Below are 21382 nucleotides of genomic sequence, written 5' to 3' on the forward strand. Positions count from 1 at the left end.
ATTCTTTAAACCTGTACAGGATTCATAGTTATTTTTTTTAATGCTGAAAGGCCTTTGTAGATTATTTTGTATGCAGTTTTTTGTATTATTGACCTCCATCATTCACTAAAACTAATTAAAAATTCCACTTGTTTCTACCTAGGGCTGATTGCAGATAGTATAATTAGTGGCTTTGCTGTTTGTATTTTCTATTTCCATTTTACCCATTTTTGTGTTACAATCAATAGTCATTTCCAATTCCTCACAACAGCGCCTTTGCCACAGACTATTGCTTGCACTTGACACTCGTTTAGTTTCCAGCCGTTTATTAACAGCAGCCACTGATGGATTCTCTTAGAGAGTCATGTTGTCAAGTCAAGTCAAATTTATTTATATAGCGCTTTTTACAATGGACATTGTCTCAAAGCCACTTTACAGAATCCAGGACCAACAGAGAAAAAACCCCTATTGAGCAAGCCGAGGGCGACAGTGGCAACTCCCTTAAAATTACAGAAAGAAACCTTGAGAGGAACCAGACTCAGCAGGGACCCATCCTTCTTGGGTGGCCTGGAGGATACTTTAAATAAATAGGATTTACATAAATCATACAAACACAAAACAAACGGAAAGTTATAACTAGCAATAAAATAAAATAATGTGAGTTCTTCATTGTTTAGTCCAGTCTGTGATGAAGTCCGTTGTAAGTTCTGGACATTTTTGGTGCAAACAGGCCAGGTTCCCGTCACATTTAGTAGAAGCAGCATTGTTGGCACTGCAGTCTCGACTTGCGGTCTTTAACCTCGAGAGGGTGAACAGGTTTCAGTCAGAACCACCTCGGGGTAAAACAACAGAAGTTGTAGTTACAATGTGAAACCGTTAAGAGTAAAATATCAGTTTTACAGAGAGTAGCTTTAGACTCCGGCACCCCTAATTATTACAGCACAACTAAAATTGAGAGCGAGCAGGTAACAATGTCATGAACCCCCAAGCTCTGCACCTATATATATATACACGTATATGTTTGCAATCTAGACTTTAACATAGAAGACTGTCTGAGTCCCGAACAGAGGCAGGGAGATTATTCCAAAGTTGTGGAGCTTTGTAAGAAATGTTATGCCCTCCATATCCCTCACACTGTCAAGTGGATTGTCCTACAGTGCATCCTGGTGCCACCCTTTTACTAGTAAACAATGCACATGTGCCCGGCTGTCCACGTGATCCAGGATAAAATGGGATTTTTCAGACCAGTCGACGTTCTACCATTGGTCCATTGTACAGTTTGGGTGGATAGGAGTTAGCATGGGCTCTGTGATTGACCCCAAACACAGAAGGGTTTGGTGCACTGTGTTGACACATTCACCTCATCACCAGGATTTAAATGATCTTTGAACCACATTTGAACCACAGTAGCCGTTCTGTTCAGCCTTTTATGTCCTCTGACGCCAATAAGTCTTGGCCGTCCAACAACCTTGTTCCTCCTTGGACCACCATGAATGCCTATTGATTCCGCAACCCAGTCATTTGGCATTAATGATTTGGCTCTTATCAGTGTAATTCGGGTCTTTATGCTGATCACATCTGCTGCATTTAATACATGACTTATGAGTATCTACCAGCAGCAACATTTAATTTAATATATTCCTGACCATGGCATGCACGTTTGTTTCGTAATAGGCATTGCCATAGGCATGTTGTTTGTTGTTTTAATATTTTGGCAGATCAGTGTATATAATATAATATTTATGTTTCTGTATAAGTCTGTTGTAATAGTTTTAATGGTAATTACTAGTTCAGACACACTAATTTTATCCACATATTTGTATTTCACTGAAAGCTTGTGAGACTGACGCAGACTGGCATGTTTTCAGGCAGAATCATGCCGTCTTGTCAACATTTCTTCCTCTATTATTAAGATAAAACGTCAACAAAGATAAATGTTCCCACAAAGTGCTTTTACTTTCCAGACAAGGCACCTACTTTGCAGTAACCATTTCTGGATGCGGAGCTGTCAGAGTGATGGTTCTATAGCTGTGAGCAAGATTTAAAATGATGTGTTTTTTTTTTCCCTGAACCCCTAATTTGAAGTGCACCACTGGATTTCATAATAAATTTTTTTCCAAATAATGGTTCATTCCCATAGGAACTAGAACACTTGCATACAAAGCTTATATGGGTGGCGTGGTGGTGCAAACTTGAGTTTGATCTTTCTCTCTGGTGACTGTAAGGTGTTTATGTTCTCGCCATGTCCTTACAAATTTTTCTTCAGGTACTTTGTTTACTTTCCACCTCAAATTAATATATATATATATATTAGGGCTGTCAAACGATTAAAAATTTTAATCGCGATTAATCTCAGAATTTCATATAGTTAATCGCGATTAATCGCATTAAATAAAATCTGTGTAAATGTTATAGAAAACAAGGTTTTTTAAGTGAAATGTGAAAAGTGGACGTTTCTACACGAAGTGAGTGTGTTTTGACCCTTTTGGGGCTTCCATAGTTCATGGACTAGCGTGCTTGACTCCGGTATTCAGTGCCGTAACAGATTAAGTTAATAAAGTGTTTTGCTCCCGACAACTTGTGAATATACCGTGTATTTATTTCTTTATTATGCAAGTGCATCCTACGGAGCCCCTAAGGTGACATCCTCTGAAAAAAAAATAACGCGTGGCCACGACTTAGTAACGCGTTCCCACGCCTTATTAACGCGTGGCCACGACTTACTTAACGCTTTCCCACGCCTTACTAACGCGTGGCCACGACTTAGTAACGCGTGGCCACGACTTACTTAACGCGTTCCCACGCCTTAGTAACGCGTGGCCACGACTTACTTAACGCGTTCCCACGCCTTAGTAACGCGTGGCCACGACTTACTTAACGCGTTCCCACGCCTTAATAACGCGTGGCCACGACTTAGTAAGGAGTGGGAATGAGATCGTGGCCACGACTTAAAAAGGTTGAAACAGTTGAATATTGTTTACTCTGTTTACTTTCTTGACTATCGTGTCAATAAACAGAATGGATGATTAAAGCATTGTACTTGCTTACTTTATATTTATTACATCTACAACAGTAGCGAACATTAACGTGTGTATAAACATTACTATGACAACTGGCATACGTCTGTGTGTGCGTAACAGTTCCGTACTGAAACATAAAACCATCACACGTTCCATACATTAACACATGTTGTTAGCCGTAGATTGTTTGTTTTGGAGCCTTGATGTAATATGCAGTCTCCCTCCTGGGTGTAACAGATGATCACACCACATTCAACTGTTTCCCCTAACAACATGTGTTAATGTATGGAACGTGTGATGGTTTTATGTTTCAGTACGGAACTGTTACGCACACACAGACGTATGCGAGTTGTCATAGTAATGTTTATACACACGTTAATGTTCGCTACTGTTGTAGATGTAATAAATATAAAGTAAGCAAGTACAATGCTTTAATCATCCATTCTGTTTATTGACACGATAGTCAAGAAAGTAAACAGAGTAAACAATATTCAACTGTTTCAACCTTTTTAAGTCGTGGCCACGATCTCATTCCCACTCCTTACTAAGTCGTGGCCACGCGTTATTAAGGCGTGGGAACGCGTTAAGTAAGTCGTGGCCACGCGTTACTAAGGCGTGGGAACGCGTTAAGTAAGTCGTGGCCACGCGTTAGTAAGGCGTGGGAACGCGTTAAGTAAGTCGTGGCCACGCGTTACTAAGTCGTGGCCACGCGTTAGTAAGGCGTGGGAACGCGTTAAGTAAGTCGTGGCCACGCGTTAATAAGGCGTGGGAACGCGTTACTAAGTCGTGGCCACGCGTTATTTTTTTTTCAGAGGATGTCACCTTAGGGGCTCCGTAGCATCCCTACGACGCTCAGTTATATTATTTTAACAAACCGCAAATGAACAACGGTGGCAAGTCCGACATTAAAACGTTGGTTCTACCAGTCAAGTCTCAACATGAACTAGAATTTGCGTTAACGGCACTAATTTTTTTAATCGCGTTAAATTGAGATTGCGTTAATGCGTTATTATCGCGTTAACTTCGACAGCCCTAATATATATACACTGATCAGCCATAACATTAAAACCACCTCCTTGTTTCTACACTCACTGTCCATTTTATCAGCTCCACTTACCATATAGAAGCACTCTGTAGTTCTACAATTACTGACTGTAGTCCATCTGTTTCTCTACATGCTTTGTTCGCCCCCTTTCATGCTGTTCTTCAATGGTCAGGATCACTCTCAGCACTGCAGTGACGATGACATGGTGGTGGTGTGTTAGTGTGTGTTGTGCTGGTATGAGTGGATCAGACACAGCAGCGCTGCTGGAGTTTTTAAATACCGTGTCCACTCACTGTCCACTTTATTAGACACTCCTACCTAATTGGTCCACCTTGTAGATGTAAAGTCAGAGATGAACGCTCATCTATTGCTGCTGTTTGAGTTGGTCATCTTTGAGACCTTCATCAGTGGTCACAGGACGCTGCCCATGGGGCGCAGTTGGCTGGATGTTTTTGGTTGGTGTACTATTCTCAGTCCAGCAGTGACAGTGAGGTGTTTAAAAGCTCCATCAGTGCTGCTGTGTCTTACCCACTAACACACCACCATTATGTCAATGTCACTGCAGTGCTGAGAATGATCCACCACCCAAGTAATACTTGCTCTGTAGCGGTCCTTGGAGAGTCCTGAACAGCATAAACACATGCAGAGAAACAGATGACTACAGTCAGTAATTGTAAAACTACAAAGTGCTTCTATGTGGTGAGTGGAGCTGATAAAATGATCAGTGTATATGCAATATTAATTATAATATATACAAATGTAAAGCATTAGCCTTAAAAATGCCTGGTTATAGATACCAATTTGTCTTCTCTAACACACCTACGCTGTGCTGTGTAGGAGGGCTAGAAGTGAAAAGCAAAAATGTTGTTTAAGATAAAACACACAGAAATGCTTCTGAAGGACACATACACACTCTGAATGAATTGAAATCATCAACCAAAACAACATTCAAGAAATGACACAATGGAAACTTTGCAAAAGCATCTTTGTAAAGCATAATTTATTTGGATTACACAGTTTTTTAACCACAACCCAACACGTACAGTATCATGCTAAGCTCCATGTGTTTCTCCACCTGTTGTGGTAATGCCTCAAGACAGTAGAAGTTGACTCAGGCAGGACTCAGGTCTCAGTGGTAATGGGTAAGGTTATCAACTGTTGCACTAACCTGGCACCCCATATGACTTGACTTAGTAGGGCGGCATGGTGGCTCAGTGGATAGCACTGTTGCCTCACAGCAAGAAGGTCCTGTGTTCGATCCCCAGGTGGGGCGGTTCGGGTTCTTTCTGTGTGGATTTTGCATGCTCTCCCCGTGTCTGTGTGGGTTTCCTCCCAGTTGCAGATACAAAATTGCCCATGACTGTGTATGACATTAAACTTGTGAACTGATGAATCTTGTGTAACGAGTAACTACTGTTCCTGTCATGAATGTAATCAAAGTGTAGAACATGATGTTAAAATCCAAACAAACTTAACTTAATACAAGGAGCAAGGAGGAAACGTAAAGTGACCACTAATCCATGTAATTACATGTGCAAGTTGCTAAATCTAAATAAAAACTAAAAAAAAAAAACACTTCCAAGCATTAAATAGAACATCATTGCTGGCAAGCTGGAAAACCACATACCTGGCAACTCTAGTAACTAGACACTCCTAAGATGTGTTCAGGATGCAATTCAACTTCTTCAATGGTCAGTACCGCCACAGAGCAGGTATTATTTAGGTGGTGGATCATTCTCAGCACTGCAGTGACACTGACATGGTGGTGGTATGTTAGTGTGTGTTGTGCTGGTATGACTGGATCAGACACAGCAATGCTGATGGAGTTTTTAAATACCGTGTCCACTCACTGTCCACTTACTCCTACCTAGTTGGTCCACCTTGTAGATGTAAAGTCAGAGACGATCGCTCATCTCATATTGCTGCTGTTTGAGTTGGTCATTTTCTAGATCTTCATCAGCGATCAGAGGACGCTGTTGGCTGGATATTTTTGGTTGGTGGACTATTTTCAAACTGGAAAACCACATACCTGGCAACTTTAGTAACTAGACACTTCTAAGATGCGTTCAGGATGCAATTCAAGTTGGCACCATGGCTATGTACATCTTCAGAATGTGGTTTGACTAATCAGATCTCAGTAATGTAACATTCACCTTTGATTATCACCGACCTCTTGTGATCATAGCATCTACAAGCCAGGCGTAAACAGAGCTTTATGCTGCACATACCTGATACAACGTACAAATGGGTTAACATCAGTCTCCTGTGTTCCAGTGTTTAAAAAGCGAAATTGCCGCAAGTTTCGAGACAAATGGTTCATTGTAGTTTAATGGCTCGAGCTGTCAGGATTAAATGATTATAACAGCACACTGCTTCTAGCAAGTAATGAGAAATTCAAGATCTGCTAATTATGTCCATGAAAATAAGAGCTATTGCTTACCTGTGAGTGAGAGCACTTCTGGACAATTTGAGTCTAATGAGAAGTTTAACAGCGGTGGTAAATGATTACTTAAAATGGGGGTTACATTCTGGCAGACAGCTTGGAGACTTCAGGTGAAATCTGGAGCTGCTGGAGTGAAAAGATGTTCATTTTCAACTCCATTTCAAGGAATTAGTTATCAGCATGAAGTGTTTTTTTATGATGACCTTTGTATATTAGAAAGGGATGGGATGCATCTTGAATATTGCATTGTTGTATTTGATAAGAACTGAGCAACTGATCATGCATTATTGAAAACAGTTGAACAAAATCGTTTGCTTCACCTACCTGACTAAATAATTAATAAATAATAATACAAAATTGGCGCTTGGGTGGTGCTGTGATCTTTGACACTACCCACCACCACTGGAATCCGGGTTCAAATCTCAGTGTTACCGTCAGCTGGCCAGGCATCTACACAGACATGATTGAACTGTCCAGGATGTTCCTGTAGTAATAATGCAGTAATAATGTACCTTGCTGTACATGCACTGATCAGCAATAACATTAAAACCACCTCCTTGTTTCTGTCTATTTTATCAGTTCCACTTACCATATAGAAGCACTTTGTAGTTCTACAATTACTGACCTAAGTCCATCTGTTTCTCTGCATGCTTTTTTTAGCCTGCTTTCACCCTGTTCTTCAATAATTAGGACCCCCACAGGACCACTACAGAGTAGGTATTATTTGGGTGGTGGATCATTCTCAGCACTGCAGTGACACTGACATGGTGCTGGTATGAGTGGATCAGACACAGCATCGTGTCCACTCACTGTCCACTCTATTAGTTGGTCCACCTTGTAGATGTAAAGTCAGAGACGATCGCTCATCTATTGCTGCTGTTTGAGTTGGTCATCTTCTAGACCTTCATCAGTGGTCAGAGGACGCTGCCCATGGGGTGCTGTTGGCTGGATATTTTTGGTTGGTGGACTATTCTCAGTCCAGCAGTGACGGTGAGGTCCACCAGCATTGCTGTGTCTTATCCACTCATACCAGCACAACACACACTAACACACCACCACCATGTTATTGTCACTGCAGTGCTGAGAATGATCCACCACCTAAATAATACCTGCTCTGTAGTGATCCTGGGAGAGTCCTGACCATTGAAAAACAGCATGAAAGGGGGCTAACAAAGCATGCAGAGAAACAGATGGACTACAGTCAGTAATTGTAGAACTACAAAGTGCTTCTAAGTGAAGCTGATAAAATGGAAAATGTGTGTAGAAACAAGGAGGTGGTTTTAATGTTATGGCTGATCGGTGTATGTACCCAACCTTATTATTGAGTTCAGGTATTTCATCCGCGTCCGGTGCTAACAGGTGTATACAATTCATTTTATGAAATAATTGACCATTTATCATATGCTTCCATGCTTCATGTTTTTTTAAATATTTAAAATCTCTACAAAACCAGCAGCATGTCCAACATTAATCACATCACATGCATACAGTGCTAACAGGTGTATACAATTAATTGTATTAAATAATCGATCATTTATTATGTGCATCCATGCTTCATGTTTTTTAATCTATAAAATCTCTACAAAACTACCAGCTGGTCCAACATTAATCACATCACACGCATAAAGAAAAGCTGTCAGTTAAGATTAACGAAACTGACACAGATATAGACCACATGGCCAAAAGTATGTGGAAACCCCTTATAATTTAATCATTGAGTTTAGGTATTTCAGCCACACCCACTGACTCCTAAGTCGGTTATGTAAAATAAATGTTGGGCCTTTAACTTTGTGGCAACAGTCATGGACATGGTGGCTATAAATGGCTTTACAAGCCAAACTGAGCCCTGATCATAGTGCCATTAAACACCTTTGGGTTAAAGAGGAAAGTGAGAGGGACTTTCGAAGTATCATCAAGAGAAAATATGTTGGTGTTTTTGTATTTTGTGATGAGTATAAGTGGTGTCTCCGGTTTAATTAGGAACGTTAACGTTTTAAATATTTGCACTACATTTTTAAACCTGACCAGCTTATTAGCATGTGTACGCCGTGTCTTGAATGCTTAAATCCTCCACAGCAGAATCACAGGAGGGTGTTTGCTGGAGGTGACGCTCATTAGTAGTCCGTCATTTGTAAACGTTTCTCACGTCGGCAAACATTTGCCAAAGCGTTTGTCATTCTGCGTTTTTTTCAGAAACCCCTGCTGAGTGTTTTTCAGACTGTAATTTAACCTCTTTCACACAAATAAGGACAGTTGTACACATTGCACTGACATTGAAATTAATTATTAATATTGTTCTGAATTTCAGTCTGCATAAAACAGCACTATTAGGAATAAAGGATAGGCTTTTTGCTTTCTTACACTTTGCTTTCTTATTCTTGTGTTTGCAGAGTACGAAGATGGCAGCTTATCATCGTGGGTGAACAGGGAACGCTTCCAAAGTTACCTGCAGATCGACGGCTTCACACTCTACGAGCTGGGAGAGACTGGTATTAGCCCACATCATAGCACACGCCATCTGGTTTTAATTACAACACACAAGCAAACAAACATATTATCAGACTTGTGAATAGACAAGATGAGCAAACATGCTGTTAAAACACTCTGCTTAATTTAAAAGTTTGCGAATCTTTTTAATTAGTGAATTTTATTATTTCAGTAGCCATTATTTACCAAGGTATACAGATATGAAAGGTCCAAAAACAAACCTGGGCAGTGGAACTGGTTGCAGTGGGATCGGAGATGCCCTCCCACCAAGTATAAACACTGCTCAAATCATACAACCCTGGCCTGCACAGAGCCCTGACCTCTGCCTTTTTATATATATATGTATGTATATGTATAGTTTAGTATTTGTGTAAAAATCATATCTGTAGAGCATTATGTTGCACAGTTTCTGCACTACTTGTCACTTTACACACTTGTTCACTTTAAATTGCTCTTTTTAATTATATTGTTAATTTTTCTAATGTTTCTACATTCTTACTATTAAAAACATTCTATGTTTTTTTGTAAAATATATATTTTAACTATTTTGTAGATTTGTAATTACTGTGGCGGAGCAGTCACAAAAGCATTTCACTGCCAGTTGTACTGTGTATGACTATGTATGTGACAAATAAACCTTGATTTGATTTGATTTCATTTGATTTGATTTGCCCCACTGAACATCTTTGGAACAAATTGAGGCTTTCTTGACCAACATCAGTGCCCAGCCATACAAATGCTCTTTTGACTGATGGGGCACACATTCCCACAGACATACTTTAGTCTTATGAGAAGCCTTCTCAGACGAGTGGTTGAAATGATATCTGAAATTATCACACAGACATCACTCAATTTTAATACCAATTGTTTAAAAAGCTCATGGCCATATAGTGGACTGCAAACAAATGAAATACAATGATGTATTTTTGGCCATTGCAGATTCCCATAACCTTCACCCAAGTATACACACTTCATGATTGCTTTTCAAGGTCTTCTGCAACCTTGTTTTCCTCTGTTGAGGTATAAGTGCTATAAGAAATCGTCTTAATAAAATGGGCTCTACATCTAGAAAAGTCAAAAGTTAAACCATCACTGTCACACTTCTGTTCTCACTGTTATTCATTATTATAATTTGTTTTGTGCATTTACTGTTTTGAGTATTCTGAGTCCAGTTTTTGGAGGACTCTAGTCCTTTTAACACTGTAATGCTCTTTGCAAGGGTTTATTTAAAACATGCACGTAGCATCATTGAAATGGGTCGAAGTGAGTCAGCGCTCGAGTGTGCTACGGATCTATAGGATTAATGGACATGAATCCCTTTAATCATGTCCTAGTCTAGTAAAATTCTTTTTGATAGTGTAGAACAACACAGGGAGGCTGAGTCTGTATTATGCCCACGTGATGTTTTGGTGCCCTCTTAATTCTGTCCATATATACTTCATTTTGAAACTTCCGTCTCTAGAATAAGGATTTTTGAAGTGTTGTGATATCATGATAACACAAGGGGGCACAGGCACTCTGACTAGTAATAAATAGTCTCAGAGCAAAAGCACCTTTATTGGATTCATTCCCATCAATTCAGAACTCTTCTCACAGGGAAAAAATGGTTTGTCATTTCTCGAGGTCCTTTAGTTATGAAACATCAAAAGGGATCACATTAATGCAGACATGATTGATTTTCTTTGCACATTCTTTTAGACAATGTTATGGTACATGATACATGTTTGTTCTTTCCTCTTTGTGACAGGTAAATTGGTGGCCATTGCTATCATCGATGAAAAGGATTCGACAGAAAACAGCACAAGGTACAAGCACCAGTAATAAAAATTCACGGGTGTCAAGAAGTCTGGCCAGGTGTCTGAGAGAAAGAAAAGCCAGGATGGGGTTTCACATATTTCCTCAAGGTGTAGGCATTGGCATAAGTGGTGTAAGAATATGCCAAGAGGATTGTTGTTAGATTCCACTGCTGGCAGAAATAAAAATGTGGCAAGCAGCTTCACACGGTGGAGGCATGTGCTAGCCTGTGGCCGCTCTCTCCTACCAAAGGTTTCATGAAGAGTGCATCTGGAATTTCAGTATATCCAAAATGGGCCAATGCAAGCGAAAGCCTTACTCTTTTATATATATATATATATATATATATATATAAGTATATATATACTGTATATATATTTTGTGTGACTTGCTTTAAAGCCTTTGTACTTTAACCTTTTTTGCTTAATGTGTGTTTACATAGGTTAAAGAATCTTATACAGCGGGCCTCCACTGAGTACAGGGAGCACTTCAACAGGTAATAAACAAGATGAAAAGGTGCTCCAGAGCAGCACAGCTGAGTCTACTAAATATTTCAAAGAAAAAAGTGCAACGTTTATGACAAATTACATTAAGCTTGCGTTGTAGTCAGCGTACCTCTTTTGTATCACTTCAAACATGATGTCAGATTAATGCATATTCTTATTAAGATCCTTGTATTTACATTAACTGACTTAAATATTGAGATATTTAGATATACTGTATGGCCAAAAGTATGTGGACATCTGACTGGGAGCACAATATGGAGTTTTTCCTCCCTTCATGGCTATTACCAGATTTTGGAGTGTATCTAGGAATTTGCTTTAATTGCACAATGCATTCAGGCAACTTCAGAAATGCAATTTTGTCCATTTATTTTAGCCTATAACCAACAGTCATTAGTCAGACAATTGAATCATAACCAACCTGCACACAGTGTCCTATTAAAATGTTTAACTCCTCACTTTTTATATGAACAACTTGGTCATGGTTGGATTTTCCAGCAGGACAATGATCCAAGTCAAGTCAAGTCAAATTTATTTATATAGCGCTTTTTACAATGGACATTGTCTCAAATCAACTTTACAGAATCCAGGACCAACAGACAAAAAACCCCTATTGAGCAAGCCGAGGGTGACAGTGGCAAGGAAAAACTCCCTTAAAATTACAGAAAGAAACCTTGAGAGGAACCAGACTCAGCAGGGACCCCTATCCTCTTTGGCCTGGAGGATACTTTAAATAAATAGGATTAACACATATCAAACAAACACAAAATTAAATTGAACTGAAAGTTGTAACTAGCAAAAAATTCAGTTCAAAACATACGCACAAATCTAGACCAAAAGGGTGCACAGAATACACGTACAGAATCAAACCTTTGTTATTGCCACCCCTGTCCCAGACCTAAACCCTTATTAAAATGTCTGTGGTAAGCTTATCAAAAAAGAATCTGGAAAGATCCTGTATTAAGACTCTCTAATTCATTACTCTCCATCTTATCAAGCATTATACAAGAAGACTTAGTTCTACTATGCAGGCAATGAGGTTTTTTCTGCCTTTCTTCCTGCTCAGATTAAGTCTCCAGATAGTTTATATTGGCCTGATCCATGGACAGAGGAGAATGAATTACAAAGAAGAAAAACATTAGGAGATTAAAAAAAAAACTGAGAGCATTTTTGTGGGATTTCCTCCACTGAGAATAAAATATTTGTGCAGGATATAAGTTTTAGATAGATCCTTCATCTGGCTCCTGGTGGATCCACATACACGGAATTTGTTGCATTAATGCATTTGGGGAGTTGGGAATAAAATAATAGAGTGTTTGCAAGATCTGTGCTGAGACTTTTCTGCCCTGATCAATCTAACACCAACCAACATTTTCAAATATCCAGAGATGCCGCTTCAAAATATCCAAATCAATACGCGGGAATCACAATACAGCCATATAAGTAGATTAAAACCAAAGTGTTTGAAATAATGTGCTGTGCAAAAGTATTAACACTTTTTCAGATTAGCTGTGATTGGCCCTGAGTGTCTTGGTTGTCTTGTTTTTGCTCAGATAGTCAAAAGAGCATTTGTAAGTTCATGCATTGATGTTGTATGAGGAGGCCTGGCTAGCAATTCATCCCAAAAATTTTAATTGAATTGATAAACATTAGCAGTGGGTGACACAAGTTATCCAGTGTACATTAAATGACCAAAAGTACAAACCTCATTTTTTAGATTTTTATAAAACCTAATTGCATTTTGTAATCATAAACACATTTAGAATTTGGTGCCCTTGGTATACTCAGTCATGAGACCCACACCTGTTTTCCATTCACTTGCTTATTGTGAATATTTTAAAACAGTGTAACCTAAATATTCTATGAACTTTTGACTCTTATTTTGTCCCGTCCCAACATTGTTTAGTCTGGTGCACGGATCAGATTCTAATTTTGGTTTTATTTACAAAATACAATCATGTTGGTCAACCAAATGATAAAAGTCATTTTGTCTGTTAAAAAGGTTCAAAAGAATCAATTTTTTTATATTTGGAAATAGGTTTTGAATGTGAACCCCTGACCATGAGCTTGTTTTTGTTTAAATAGTCAAAAGAGCATTGTAAGTTCATGCATTGATGTTGTATGAGGAGGCCTGGCTTGCAATTTATCCCAAAAATGTTTAATGAGTTAAAGGGGCTCTGTAAAGGTCAGGGGCTCTGTAATCAGCACACATCAGAACACATCGAACCATGCCTTTATAGACCTCCTTTAATGCACAAGGGGGCGGCACGGTTGCTCGGTGGGTAGCTCTGTGAGGGTCGCATCACAGCAAAAAGTCCTGGGATCAGTTTCCAGTAATTACTGTCCTGTCATGCATGTAACCAAAGTGTGTAAAACATGACGTTAAAATCCTCATGAATAAATAAATACACAGGGGTACACTCATTCTGGAACAGGACAAAATGTTGCCAAACTGTTGCCACATAATTTAAAGCTTGTCACTGATTTTGTAAACATTAGCAATGGGTGAAGCGAAGACACTTGAACTTGGTAAAATGTCCACATACTTTTGGTGAAGTTACATTACTTTATTCCAAAGAATCATTTATACACTCGCTTTAATATCCACAGGGACTTTCAGTTTGGCCATATGGATGGTAATGACTACATCAATAGCCTCATCATGGGGTGAGTAAATCTCTTTTCCTCATGTGCTGTATCTATACCTCCCTCCGTTTTACCTTGACATCCCAATCTGATTTATCTCACTCAGCACAGCCAAGCTCAAATTATAAGTTTAATTAATATAGATATATACTATAAAATTCAAGCAGTCACCATAAAGTTTATATAGGAGCGATAAACTGCAATATGATATGAGATTTTAAAAGGTTTTAAAAAAATTGTTAAATTATATTTGTCTGGAAAGCCATTTCTAAGGCTCTAGGACTTTGTCGAACCACAGTGAAAGCTATTAATTTAAAGTTAAAAAAAACTTTAAAACAGGAGCTTGTAGGCATGATTATATTGGTAATATAATGATAATGATCAAATGTAATTGTCTAGATCAGCGCATGACAGTATACAGTCTAAGCAATTGAGGGTTAAGGGCCTTGCTCAAGGGCCCAACAGTGGCAACCTGGCAGTGGTGGGGCTTGAACCAGCGACCTTTGGTTACTAGTCCAGTAACTTAACCACTAGGCTACAACTGCCCTATTTATTCTTTCTGTGCGGCCCGGTAATAAATGATCCACAGACCAGTACCGGTCCGAGGCCCAGTGGTTGGGGACCAGATGGACCAATTAATTGATCTGTCTGTTGAAAACAATTCAACATATGCAACATATGGGTAATCTAAAACACAAAAGCAGTTTTACTTTTAAATGGCTTAAATAAAACAGAATTAAAGTTTTGGAGTGAACTTTGCGGTGTGTCTACATTAAAGCAGTTCAGCAAAAAAAGGAGAGCTACAGATTTTTCACAGTGATGTAAAGGACTAATATAAAATCATAATAATATAAAATGTTTATTTGCAGTCATTTTTTGTTAAATGGGTGCATGCAGTAATTAAGATGGATTTCTTACATAAATATTAGAGGTGTGTTGATAACCTTGCTCTTTAAATTAATAAACCAGTAAGTAATGCAGCAATGTGTTGTGTTTTACTCCTGTTTCGTTTGTGTAGTTTTATGGTTTGCTAGATGAATAAAAACTGCATAATGCCATTAATATGCAATAACTAAGACCAGAGGACTTAAATGGCCTCATTGCAGATGAAATGCTGGCTTGTCAGAAAGCACTAATCCTGTCCTACGGGATCCTCATGGAAATGTTTTATTTCTGGCTATGCTCTGTAAATATAAAACTTATCCAATCAACCAGCATTGAGTTTATTACTATGTCTCTCTCTCTCTCTCTCTCTCTCTCTCTCTCTCTCTCTCTCTCTCTCTCTCTCTCTCTCTCTCTCTCCCTTCGTCTTGGGTTTATATCCATTTTTTTATTCATGGGCTTGTTGCAGTCATTACATTATTACCTAATTATAATCACAGTAATAATGATTTAACAATATGAGCTTTGAAATTAGCATTTGATGCGAAAATTACCATATTAAAACTATGAAAATGTTTTAGAGGAACCCAAATATACTAGTCTCTCATGTTCAGATCAAAAGTGCTTGGAGAGCCATCTAAAGCGAACAGTTTATCAACATATTTTGGTTATTCAGGCATATTTGGCTACTTTTAGAGACATAATAATAATTTAATAATGTCAGTTAGAATTACCAACTTAAATCGCTTTAGTTTCTACCTGGGAATTTGGCATACTGAATAAAAGACCATGTACTATGTACTGTATTATATGTCAGCACAGTAACGACACCAATTAGTCCACTAATTTGTATACTATTAATTATAGTTGTATACAGGGGACACTTTGGATATGAATAAAATATAATGCTAAACACCGTACATGTAAATATATGGTTTAGCTGCTATTAAATACAGTGCTTTGAATAGGACTGTCCGAATACTGATTGTGACATCCCACTCATTTCTACCAGTGTCAAATCTAAACATTTATGTATTTTATATATTTATATAGTTATATATTTATATTTTAATGTATGGAACTATTCAGCCTAGTGTAGGATGACAGAAATGTCAAAATTTCATATACATTAATACGTATAAATAAATGTAGAGATTATTTTTATTATACGGACGTCAGGTTCCTTGTTCTAAAGTTAAAATGGACCATCTACAGTAGGTATGGGGGTTAATTGGTTCCCACAGACTGGATTACATATACTGTATACTATATGTATACCCATGTACTATATACTGTAGGTATGTACATGGATATTTCAGCAAGACATTGCCAGGCCTTATCCTGCATGCTCTACTACAGCGTGGTTTCATAGACAGAGCTCATGTACTTGACTGGCCTGCCTGCAGTCCAAATTTGTCGCCTATTAAAAATGTATGGTGCATTATGAGGAGAATCGGGCAACGCCGACAACAGACTGTTGAACAGCTGAAGTCTTCAAGCAAGAATGGGCAAGAACTCCCCTTGCAAAGCTGCAACAATTAGTGTCCTCAGTTCTCAAATGATTAAATAGTGTCATTAATAGGAAAGCTAACACAGTGGTAAACAGTCATTTTTTGTCCCAACTTTTTTTGAGTGTGGTACAGGCATCCAAATTGAAGTTTGGTTATATTTACAAAATGCAAGCGGGCCAGTGAAAACATTGGAACTCTTTTCTTTGTACTTTTGTCAGTCAAGTAATTCAAAATAATGAACAAATCCCAGATTTTTATGTTTATTGTGTTTTACCAAATTATGTAACTTTTTTTGGAAATTGGGTTTGAATTTTGATTGACAGTGAATTAAAAAAGCCCGGGATTTGACCAGAGGTGCCCAAAATTAGACACTGAGCAAAGTCAAGGTTTGAACCCAGAAGCCGTGTGTGACCCTGCTGTGCCAACTTGGCACTTCTTTCTGTTCTCAGAGGGCATGAAAGCAAATGCAATCAAATTTTTCAGTGAAAATCAAGACAGCTTAACAGTTACAGTATAAAGGCCAAGTCTATGACCACTAGTAAAAGTGCTTTTTTTCTCATTAATTTGATAATCATTTTTTAATGCATTTTCTCCCGATTTTTAGCGTGTCCAATTTTTACCCAATTGTGTCATGCTTTCTCTCTACTGGTGCTGACCCCCGCCCCTGACTGAGGAGAGCGAACTGACACACGCCCCCTCCGACACGTGAACAGTAGCCAACTGCATTTTTTCACCTGCACCAGCCGAGGTTATATGCGAATCAGCCCTGTGCACAGAGCCACACCCTATCAGCACTATTCCTCGACTCTGTGCAGACGCCATCAACCAGCAAGCAGGGGTTATAATTGCATCAGTTATGAGGTCCCTATCTGGTTCCCTAAACCTGTTCGAAAGATTCGATACGATGTATTCTAAATCCCAGCTCTGGTGTGCTAGCGTATTTTTACCGCTGTAATATATATTATATATAAAATAATATTTAATAACCAGTGTTGGGGCCAGTGATAGCTCAGTGGTTAAGGTACTGGACTAGTAAACAGAAGGTTGCCGGTTCAAGCCCCGCCACCACCAAGTTGCCACTGTTGGGTCCCTGAGCAAGGCCCTTGACCCTCAATTGCTCATCGTGTTCCGCTCATTGTGTAAGTCGCTTTGGATAAAAGCGTCTGCTAAATGCTGAAAATGTAAATGTAATAAAAATGACATCATCAACCTAGCAATTTAAATGAAATATTGAAATTTTAAAAATTGATATGAATTTGAAAATTTCTCCTATGACACGGCTCTCTTTTGCTGTATTGACAACATACACTGAGGCTGACACGAACTCCACTACTTTGTAATGAAATACATTCTAATAAATTCAAGAAAAATGCATAACAGAAGAATTTTCACTAGTGGTCTCAGACTGTTGGCATCCTCTGTACATTAAAGGTTGTTTCTGCAGAATGCTGAGCATTGAGGCTATTTGTTAGGAGATTTTAAGTGGACTGCTCTTCATTGTTTTCCTCTGCAGCGAGGTGGCTGTTCCCTCTGTCATCATTCTCAACACATCTAACGAGCAGTACTTCCTACCCAGTGAGCCCGTGGAGAGTATGGAGCAGCTGATTGCATTCATCAGGAGTGTCCTGGATGGCACGGCACAGGTGAGAAATAACCCAAAACATGTCAGATATGAGAAACAAAATGCACTGAAGTGGATGTGATATTGCTGGCTTATTAAAATACAATCTTTTAAGTTAATTGTAATTGTAATTTGTTCTAAGAGAAATTACTAATTGTAACAATCTTTAAAGTCTAAAATCACTGTGCATATTTCAAAAACCACATCATAGATGATTTTTTTCTGTAATTTGGCACAATTTCTATGCAGCGTTAGTTATCAGGACCATCTGTATAGTCGTCTTCATGCTCAGGTAATGAAAACCCCTGAAAGTTAATTGGTTTGTCATATTTAACACTTTGGATACATTCATGACAGGAACGGTAGTTACTTATTACACAATGTTCATCAGTTTACAAGGTTATATCGAACACGGTCTTAGACAATTTAGTGTCTCCAATTCACCTCACTTGCATGTCTTTGGACTGTGGAAGGAAACCGGAGCACCCGGAGGAATCCCACACGGACACGGGGAGAACATGCAAACTCCACACAGAAAGGACCTGGACCGCCCCACATGGGGATCGAACCCAGGACCTTCTTGCTGTGAGGCGACAGTGCTACCCACTTAGCCACCGTGCCGCCCAAGTAAATTGGTCTGGATGGGAAGATATAATCCAAGAAAAACCCACAAGAAACGTTCTGATATAAATTCAAATCTGCTGGATCACTGGTTTCATGGCCCACAGTTAATTAAGTCTTGCTGTTACAGACCTTAAAAAAAAAAAGCCTCAACTCCAAAATTCCCCAAATTTGTTTTGAAAAAGACAAAGTCAGACATTTAAACCCAGCTCCACTGTACTTAGGCTCAGCATATTAGTGATGATATAATGCTCTGGAGCTGCCTCGCTGAAAATTAAACTGCTGAATTGTAGAAAGTGAGAGAAATGATGAATGAAGAAGCCATACTGAAGTTTATGTAATAAAAATTTGATCTAGAATCTTCTTTAACTGCCCAAAATGCAAATCAAGACAGGTTATGAAACAGCTTAATTAGGATAAATTAAGCTTTTGGAATTGCCTTCCCAAAGTTTTGACAAGAGCCCTACTGAGAATATACACCGATCAGCCATAACTTTAAAACCACCTCCTTGTTTCTACACTCACTGTCCATTTTATCGGCTCCACTTACCATATAGAAGCACTTTGTAGTTCTACAATTACTGACTGTAGTCTATCTGTTTCTCTGCATGCTTTGTTTGCCCCCTTCTACCCTGTTCTTCAATGGTCAGGACCCCCCACAGGACCACTACAGAGCAGGTATTATTTAGGTGGTGGATCATTCTCAGCACTGCAGTGACACTGACATGGTGGTGGTGTGTTAGTGTGTGATGTGCTGGTATGAGTGGATCAGACACAGCAGCACTGATGGAGTTTAAATACCGTGTCCACTCACTGTCCACTCTATTAGACACTCCTACCTAGTTGGTCCACCTTGTAGATGTAAGATCAGAGACGATCGCTCATCTATTGCTGCTGTTTGAGTTGGTCATCTTCTAGACCTTCATCAGTGGTCACAGGGCGCTGTTGGCTGGATATATTTTTGGTTGGTGGACTATTTTCAGTCCAGCAGGGACAGTGAGGTGTTTAAAAGCTCCATCAGCAGCGCTGCTGTGTCTGATCTACTCATACCAGCACGACACACTCTAACACACGACCACAATGTCAGTGTCACTGCAGTGCTGAGAATGATCCACCACCCAAATAATACCTGCTCTCTAGTAGTCTTGTCGGGCCCTGATCATTAAAGAACAGCATGAAAGGTGCTAACAAAGCGTGCAGAGAAACAGATGCACTGCAGTCAGTAATTGTAGAACTACAAAGCGCTCCTATATGGCAAGTGCAGCTGATAAAAAGGTAATAACAAGTAAGGTGATAAACAAATGTCTTTGTATTCTGCCAATTGTGCCAAGTAGAGTGGTCAAAATCCAACTAGAATCATGCCAGAAGCTTTTTGGCAGGTATTAATATCACCTGAAGAAGACAGATAAAGCTGAGTACATATAATCAGGTATTAGCTGTGCCTAGGGTATATGTTTATATACCTTAAGCAGATTTTTAACATGCATACAAATTTAAATACTCGAATTTTTGAAAATATTGTGACGTGTATAAAATCCTTGACTATGATTTTAACCATTAATTATTTTACTTGTCAATGTAGTTTCATTAAAAATGTCTATTTGTACATTAGAATACAAATTCAGACCACATTTAGAATTTACATTTGGATACAAGACAGATATGGAGCAGACACATTATTTCTTAGTGTTATTAAAATGGGTGGTTTTACAGGATACAATAGAAATCTCTATTACTGTGTCATTAAACCTGAATTCTATAACCCATAACTGAATCTCTTTTTGAGACTGGTGACATTAAATGTGAGCAGAATGGAGTCGAATTCCCCTGGAGACCATGCAGGTTTTTGCCAGTGAATGGAACAGATGGCATTGTCATACATCAGGGTGTTCCATTTCATTTCAATGTACCAGAATTTAAAAATCCAAAAAAAACAAATAACAGGACAACAATAATAGAGAAATGTTTAATAAATTATGCAGTAAAATATTTGAGAGCTATTTTTTTTTCCTGTGCACAGGGAATAAGAAAAGCAGGTTTGAAATGTCTACATTAAAAGCTGCCCACTGGTCATTAAACAGCTCAATGATTTTCCTAAATGGTCCCATATTACTATTTTAAAATGAAGCTATGAGAATGAATAAAGCGGTTTTCTCATGCACAATATAAACTATTCGTATTAAAACCGTTAAGGTTATGCTAATTTTAAGAGACCAACTTGCATGTCTGCTAGTGCGTATACTTAAGGAATAAATCAAAATATTGCAAACATACAATCTTAAAAAATCCCACAGCAGTTTAGAGATCTACTTTCTGGGATTTGCATTTTACCACTAATAGGTTCTAATAGTAAAAGAAGTGCAAGGGACACCGGCACATTTCTATAGGTTTTATTTTTATTTTTATTGGGATTTTGACCCTCGCTTGAGACAAAAAGCAGTATACTCAAAAGGTTTTTAGAAACGAGTAGAGGTCATCCAGTGACTGTAGCCCAGTCAAGGTGCATTAGGCTAGTAATGCCTTAAGACCAATGTCTGGGGGAAGAGGATATGAGTATGAGCAGGACTTTTTTTTAGGACCATGACCTGATAATTTTTTTTGTCTAACAATTGTGTTTTAAAACCTGTAATAATATATTAAATTAAATATGAAATGTTAAACATAAATGTAATGTTAATATAAGTAAGACTGGGCGGTATGATGGTACATTTGGTATACCATCTTTGACTCCTCACCGTATGGACTTTTCAAATACCACCATACCGTAGCATAGTTAATACAACAGTTGTAGGCTTCAGTAGGCAGCAAATCATATAATATTTCTCTATAG

At 38.6% G+C, this 21382-nt stretch overlaps 1 protein-coding gene across 1 annotated transcript in view; it reads left to right on the forward strand.

Annotated features, from left to right (window-relative positions):
* Positions 1 to 21382, forward strand: part of tmx3b (thioredoxin related transmembrane protein 3b) — a 61199-nt gene that overhangs the window by 17105 nt on the left and 22712 nt on the right. The window contains exons 10-14 of the mRNA XM_062985350.1: positions 8878 to 8976; positions 10722 to 10779; positions 11211 to 11264; positions 13882 to 13938; positions 17824 to 17953. Of these exons, the coding sequence (XP_062841420.1) occupies positions 8878 to 8976; positions 10722 to 10779; positions 11211 to 11264; positions 13882 to 13938; positions 17824 to 17953 (398 nt within the window). The remainder of the gene's footprint in view (positions 1 to 8877; positions 8977 to 10721; positions 10780 to 11210; positions 11265 to 13881; positions 13939 to 17823; positions 17954 to 21382) is intronic.

The sequence above is a fragment of the Trichomycterus rosablanca genome, chromosome 23 (genome assembly GCF_030014385.1).
Source record: "Trichomycterus rosablanca isolate fTriRos1 chromosome 23, fTriRos1.hap1, whole genome shotgun sequence".
NCBI classification, from domain to species: domain Eukaryota; kingdom Metazoa; phylum Chordata; class Actinopteri; order Siluriformes; family Trichomycteridae; genus Trichomycterus; species Trichomycterus rosablanca.